Source organism: Myotis myotis, unplaced genomic scaffold (genome assembly GCF_014108235.1).
Source record: "Myotis myotis isolate mMyoMyo1 unplaced genomic scaffold, mMyoMyo1.p scaffold_m19_p_8, whole genome shotgun sequence".
NCBI lineage: Eukaryota > Metazoa > Chordata > Mammalia > Chiroptera > Vespertilionidae > Myotis > Myotis myotis.
In genome coordinates, this window is record NW_023416390.1 from 11,521,792 (window position 1) to 11,529,354 (window position 7,563).

Sequence of the window (7,563 nt, forward strand, 5' to 3'; positions counted from 1 at the left end):
GTTTATTTTTTATTTTTGGTGATTTTGGTATTTTCTCTCAAAGAAATGCTAAATGGAGCTTGGAGAAATGGAAACTCCTAGCTGTGAAGCCAGGGATGGTGCCTCTCAGGTAGGATGCAGAGCTTTTCTTGATGATGTCTCCAGGCTAACTCTGCCCTTAGCTGAAGGGCGGGCAGCATGGCAGTTTCGGGGTGTCACTGAAATGTGCTGGATGCTAACAGATGCCTAGACAATTGGATACCCCTGGGATCCAGGGGAAGTCCTGCACTCCAGGAAATTTTCCAAGTCTCCACTGAGTTATCCTCAAAGCGAAGAAAAAGCTTCAGTTTCAAAGTGAGTGCATTTTTCCATCCAGCGATTGGCTTGTTTTGTTCAGTTTTACTTTGAGTGTTTGAGGTTATGTTTCGACGTAACAGCTAAACCCACGGCTTCCTTTCTCGTAAAACCAAAACAAAAAGCCTTCTTTTATTCAGATGCCCTCTCCCTGTACTGAATGGGGAAGACTTCTACCTCAATACGAGCCCGCTATATAAAGTCCGTGATTCTGTGTGGGTTCAAACACATTTCAAAGCTTCGGGATCTTGAAAGGTTTCGCTCAGCTTCCTGAAGCCCGAGCTCCGCTCCCGCAGCGCCATGGCCGGCTTCGGGTTCCAGAGGCGCGGGGCTCCCGGCGGCCTGCCTCGCAGGACCTGGCCCTGCACCGCGCTCTTTTCTCTGCTTTTCATCCCTGTCTTCTCCAAAGGTGAGTGAACACGGAGGTGGAGGAGGTGTTTCTCCCGCCCGGGTTTCAATTCTTTCAGCAGTCACGGGCAGTGATTTCTAGCAAAGCCAGAAGCCGCAGGTACCACGGAGCCTCCAGGCTGGGGTAGCTCTGTGTCCTCCAAGCTGGGAGGGCACAGCGGGCAGCAGCGCAGACGCACAGGTGCAGCTGGCGGCTCGCAGAGCCAGGCACCGGGGAGAGGGTGAAGAAGGACCTTTGAGTTGGGTTTTCAGGCACTTCGGTAAGACTGCAGGCAAATACTGTAAAGTTAATGAAGCGATTTTAGAGAGAAAAGATAGCCGCAGTCCTGAACACATCTGAGCCTGGAATCAGGACAAGCTCAGGATTTCTCTTAAAACACACACATACACTCACACACACACACACACACCACTAATTGGAGAAAATCATGGAAAGTTTCTTCCCTGCCCGACTCAAGGTCTTAAGGTCCTCAAATTCAATTGTATGAACCAATTAGCCAGCTTGTTTAAAATTTAAGCCTTACTTTTATTCAGGATTTTAAGGTCCTCTGAATCAACTCTGTAAACTACTTAGCTAAGTTAAGAATGCAAGCAGCTTGAAATTGTAAAACAGAGAAAGGAAGCAAGCCATCAGTCCTGCATGAAACACTTAAGAACTACCTGAGCTACCTGTGGAATTCCGAAGCAGACTCTCCCGTTTTCAGATGAAATAAAGCTCATTAGAGGCTGCAACCAGGTTTGTTACCTGGTGTAGAATGATGAGCATTCCCACTGAATTTCCATCGTATCTCTCGCTAGACCTTCTTGCGAAGAAACCATGAGTTTGTACACAGTGTAGTCAAAGATGTCTACCGATTTAATTTTTACTGAATTAGAAATACTCAGATGCCCTTTATTATTTCACATTAAAGATCAAATACCCTCAGAAATATTCAAATTTCCCTTTTAGGGCATTTATCTCAAACTGTAACTGAAATCTTCCCATGGTGGCCACTGGGAAATTGAATGTGACCAGACTTAGTAGTGATCATTGGGAGCTTGCCTGGGGTGGTCTTCTTTAGGCTTAGAGTCAACTCAATAATGATTATTGAGTGTCCATTCGGGCAGGATGTCATGGCTGCTCTCAGGCATAAGCTGGAGGAGGTGTTATTAGTGCACACAAAAAAAGTTTAATGCAGGGCAGAACTTAATTTCTGTAATCAAGTTATAGCCCTGCAGAGGGTGTTCAGAGGGCATCTCTGACCGATGAAGATGAGGGCTGAGGAAGGAGACTACTGTCTAATCAAGGCTGCTGGATTAACGATGGCAATGGCTGCTGCTATATTGCTGTCTCTTCTGAGGACGGATGTTGTCCGGTACAAGTTCCTGGGGAAAAAACTAGCACCTTCAATATAGAGTAATGTATACACAGGAAGAGGTGACCTGGAATCTCAGACTGGAATGATAGGTTAGGATTAGATCATGAAGGTTATTTACATTATTTGTTTTTGCAGTGTTATGCAAGCATCAAAAAGTTTGGACAGAACACTGGCCAGTGCGGCTCAGTTAGTTGGGAATTGTTCCATGCATGCACTGACGGGTTGCTGGTTCAGTTCCCAGTCAGGGCACATGCCCGGGTTGAGAGATCCCCAGTAAGAGGTGTGCAGGAGGCAGCTGATCGATGTTTTGCTCTCTCTCCCTCTCCCTTCCTCTCTCTCTTTCAAAAAAAAAAAACCACAAACCAATAAAAAATCTTTTAAAAAAGTTTGAACAGAATGAGTGACATGCTGGTTCAATCCAAGTTTTGGATGTCACTTGTGTGATTGTCTGGAGGGCTGGTCTCTCGTGTCCTGTAGAAACCAGAGAGAAAGAGAGCAGAGCACCCTGCGAGGATGCTCAAGTGAGGAGAGAGGGAGGCGGAAGATGCGGCGGCAGCGGCAGGGAAAGCCCACAGAAGCTAACAGCAGGGATGCCTCAGCCTGGAGAGGAAACGACCTGGTGCCCTCTTGCTCTGTGGCTTTCTTCATCTAGCAGCATCCCTCATTCTATGATAATAATGTCAGGGAAGGCGGTGGCCGACACAGTGAGCCAACGTGCAGCTACTCATGGGTCATAGAGGTATAGGGCCAGGAAAATGTAGGCAAACGTTTTAAAGATATAAGGCAATATTCTCTACTTCAGCCTCCAAAATTTTCTCCAGTACTCTGAACTATATTTCCTCTACTTGCACTATAATCTTAGAATATCAGAGTTGGAAGGCACTCTGATACTATCTAACCATTCCCCTTTTCCTACATGTGAGGGAAAGTGAAGTCCATAGGGAGGCATAACAAATCATATATTTCATGGAAGAGCCAGGTCTTCTGTTTGTCACATCCATGTTCTTTCTGGCACAACCAACTGCCTTAAAAAACTATTTCCCAATAAGAAACACCCTTTAAAAATACATATTCTTATTGATTTCAGAGAGGAAGGGAAAGGGAGAGAGAGATAAAAACATCAATGACGAGAGAGAATCATTGACCGGCTGCCTCTTACATGCCCCACACTGGGGATCGAGCTTGCAACCCAGGCATGTGCCCTTGACCGGAATGGGACCCTTCAGTCCCCGGGCCAACATAGGCACCCTGTCAGTCCTCAGTCCTCTATGCACTGAGCCAAACCAGCCAGGGCCAATTAGAAACACCTTGGTGGAGAGTAGTTGGAAGATAGCTGAGAGATAGAGGGAAAGGTGGCGGGGGTGGGGGTGGGGGTGGGGGAAAGTTGGAAAAGGGAAGGGATATCGGGTGGTGATGGGCTGGTTTAAGGAGAAGAGAATAACTGAAAGCTAACGGGAGGGTGCCTATCAAAGATAAATCTTCTCTGGCTTTTACCTGGGCCTGGTGGTGGGTGAACATGGGTTCACAGAGTTCCTTTGGGTTTTCCATGTTAGGGATGCACGTGACCCAGCCTGCAGTGGTGCTGGCCAGCAGCCGGGGTGTAGCCAGCTTTGTGTGTGAGTATGGATCTTCCGGCAAAGCTGACGAGGTCCGGGTGACAGTGCTGCGGAAGGTGGGCAGGGAGATGACTGAAGTCTGCGCCACAACGTACATGGTGGAGAAGGAGTTGACCTTCCTAGATGATTCCACTTGCGTTGGTTCTTCCAGTGGAAACAAAGTGAACCTCACCATCCAAGGGCTGACGGCCATGGACACGGGCCTCTACATCTGCAAGGTGGAGCTCATGTACCCACCTCCCTACTATGTGGGCATGGGCAATGGAACCCAGATTTATGTCATTGGTGAGCAAAGCCATATCACTGCCCTAACACCTTTTGCACTTCTGTCTTCTTTGCATGAAAATAGATTCGCTCCTTAATGTCAGCTGGTTCATGTATAGGATTGTGGAAATTCTCTTTAAGACTTCTCTGGCATACTACCTGGTAGCCTTTTTGATAGTATGGGTGGCAACCCGAACAGCATTCTGTTTATAAAATAAAATGGGCTGGAGAAGGTCTTCTTTCCATTGACATGTTGGGACACTCACTCTGAAATGATAACTATCATTCAGTTTTCTCTTATGCCTTTGATATGCCACTCCTGGGGCAGTAGCCCCGAGTAGTTGGATTTAATCTATGGGTAGCAATATTATTAAGGTCTAGAAGCTCAAATTTCTTCAGTTTTTTTATCAATGGAAGTAAAGCCCTAATGTTTAAAGAGTGGCTCAGGGAGGCTCTGCTTTGTTTTCTGTTGCAGATCCAGAACCATGCCCGGATTCCGATTTCCTCCTCTGGATCCTTGCAGCAGTTAGTTCGGGGTTATTTTTTTACAGTTTCCTCATCACAGCTGTTTCTTTGAGCAAAATGGTGAGTGTGATGCTGACAACGCACCAATTTGGATGGGGATACCTTTAGTGATAGCAACTGACCAGATGACGCTTTTCGTTTTCTTGAGATGAAGCAATAGGTAAGGAAGGCGAAGGACAGTGGTAAAGAGGACGCTAGAACCCGAGGCATTGGCCTTTGAGGTTTCAGGATGACTAATATTTTAGATGCGTGCATTTGACATCGAATGTTTGTGTCTTCTGAAGAAGGTTTCAGTTTGAGTAACCTTTTGAACAACATGGGGCAGTTGTTTTGCTCTTTATCTTATGACAATGTGCTTTGGTGAATAACCCTGAAACACAAGATTAAGTTGAGCCAAACGCTGCTAGAGAAGGCCATCCATCTGGATGAATTTCACTCTCTCCCTTAACGTCCCTCTTCCTCACCAGGAAGCCATCTCTCTGTGAACCCAACTATGCCTTCTTGGTCCACACTGTAGCTGTCCACATGACACCTCTCTAGGGCGCTCTGTTTCCCAGTCAGCTTAACTGGGAAACTTTGGGAAGTCTTGACCTCCCTTCCAGCCCAGCAAAAGTAAACACAATTTTTTTTATTTACTACAATTTGTTGGTAGAAGAGAAGAAGGTATGGAATCTGGCCACCTATCAGGATTTCTTTCTGACAGTCATTTTCAGCCACCTCTGCCTAAGGCTGGCTTTGTCACAAACTTCTCCCTCTCTTTCCTCCCTACTCCCTCTCTCCCTCCCTCCACCATTCTCTTTCTCTCCCTGCCTTCTTCTCTCCCTGCTTCCCCTTCCTCCCCCTCCCCTTTCTCTCTCTCCTAAAATCCTCTCTCAATCTCTTCTGTTGCGGTAGTTTCTTCCTACCTCATTTGCTACAAATCACCTCACAGAATAGTCTTCTGGACCTGGAACTTAATTTACTAGATGATAAAAACTGGGAACTGATGCGGACAGAAAGAAAGTAATAAAAAGTAGATGAGGATGAGAAATGAGAAATACAGCTCTCAAACAGAATCACTAAAGTTCATTTTCTTATCAAACTCGTTCCCCCACAGACAACATCCAGTCACTTACCATACACATTTGGGGTGTTTTTTTTCTGAAGCTTTCTCAAAATCTTTTTCTTCTATCTTTCAGTCAGGGAAAAGTAATTGCTATTTTGCATTCATAGCACAGAGTTATTTATCTAAACTGAATTTTAATGGCTCAATCAAGAAAATCTCCTGCGGCTTATAATTCTGTATGCTGTGAACATTCATTTTCCAACAGGGGAGGGACCCGATAGTTGCGGAGTCCTACTATGGTTAGAAGTGACTTCTGTATTCCTCAAGAGTAACTACTGTTTCTTGTTGTGTTTGGCAGCTAAAGAAAAGAAGTCCTCTTACTACAGGGGTCTATGTGAAAATGCCCCCCACCGAGCCAGAATGTGAAAAGCAATTTCAGCCGTATTTTATTCCCATCAATTGAGAGACCATTACGAAGAAGGAAGACCATTTTCTGATTTCTAGGGGCTGAGGCAATTCCACCTTTTTGCTATCCAGTTATTTTCATTGATTTGTGTACTTTGGGGGGATTCATCTCTCTTTAATGTAAAGCTGGATGCAGAACCCAAATTAGGTATACTACAATTTAAAGCAAAGGAGCAGAAAAACAGAGCCAGGATGTTTCTGTTACATCAGATCCAATTTTAGTAAAAGCATCACTTGGGAGCAATATGCGGATGCAGCATTACGATGTGGAATCAAGGAAGTAAGTTAAGGGATGGTACAGTCCTGGGAAAGCAAAGGATTTCCATGTGAGACGTTTCTAGCTGAAATGATGTTTTCAAGTTAAGTTTTTATGCTGTGGTATTTTTCCTAGCAAGTGTATAATTAAATGAATAGTTTAAGAATGCTCACATGGCTATATTTGAGCCGGTGATTCCAAGGGTTGTATTGTACCAATATGTATTTTTTATATGATAGTAATGTGCATGGGGGCTACACGTGCTTTTGTGTACTTGCTGATAGTTTGAATATAAACACTATATGGCAGTGTCTTCCCACCGTGAGTTCAGGGGAAGCTTGGTGAAGGGGCTCAGGACACTAATACACCAGATAGAATATAAGATCACCTTCTAACTAGCCTGGAAACTGGATACGGTCATAGCAGATTCTTGCGGACATGTTGGGCTGAATTGGTGTTGACATGTGCTTTGGGCTTTGATGCCAGCTCCTTTTAATGGTTTTCAAGGAAACCAGAGTTAACTTGATAGAACACCACTGTTGAGAAAATGGCCCATTCTGGGAGTCCTATGGGTGTGAGCTTCAAGGGAGCTCCAGTTATACACACGGTTAATGCCATGGACAGAACAAAGAAGCAGGTAGCAGAACAGGGTGCATTAAGGGTTCTGAAAACTAACACTGTTGGTGTTTTTTTAACTCAATATTTTCCATGAAAATGCAACAACATGTATAATATTTTTAATTAAATAAAATCTGTGGTGGTCATTTTTCAGAGTTCTTATTTTCCTTGTAATTTGAGTATTGTGTTTGAATTTGCTTTTGATTGGTTCATTCAGCAGTAGGTGGGGTCTCCAATATTAGAAATACTGGGAACAAAATGAAAAAAAATCCCACAGGGCAAATGCTTCATGAGTTAGCTATCTACCAGCCAATTACCTGTAAGCCATTCTTGGAAGAATTCAGCCACTGTGCTTTTGATTTCTTCACAACTATTTGAGATATTAAGTGGGCTACCACAGGTATAGCAGTTCTTGATAAATCACACTGCACTCTCTTTAGCACAGGGTTTTCACCTCTTTTTTCTTACCCACAGCTTTCTTAACTCTACTGGGCCACCCATTACAGTTGTCATGGCAACTCCAGGGTTGTAAACCATGCCCCTTGCAGCCACTTTGATCTGCTTCCATGACAAACAGAACTTTTCCTTGAAGCTTCCCAATGAACTATTTCACAAATGTGGGGAAAACATACCTGTGATACTATCAGCTAGCAGGCCTGGCCCACTGAGCCTTCT

General features: G+C 44.6%; 1 protein-coding gene across 1 annotated transcript; it reads left to right on the top strand.

Moving 5' to 3' along the window:
• The first annotated feature begins 418 nt into the window (after positions 1-418).
• On the top strand, positions 419-7,190 carry CTLA4 (cytotoxic T-lymphocyte associated protein 4). Its single transcript, XM_036320748.1, has 4 exons — positions 419-742; positions 3,653-4,000; positions 4,455-4,564; positions 5,908-7,190. The coding sequence occupies exons 1-4, from the start codon at positions 634-636 to the stop codon at positions 6,010-6,012; spliced, it is 672 nt and encodes a 223-aa protein (XP_036176641.1). The 5' UTR covers positions 419-633; the 3' UTR covers positions 6,013-7,190.
• Positions 7,191-7,563: the final 373 nt, after the last annotated feature.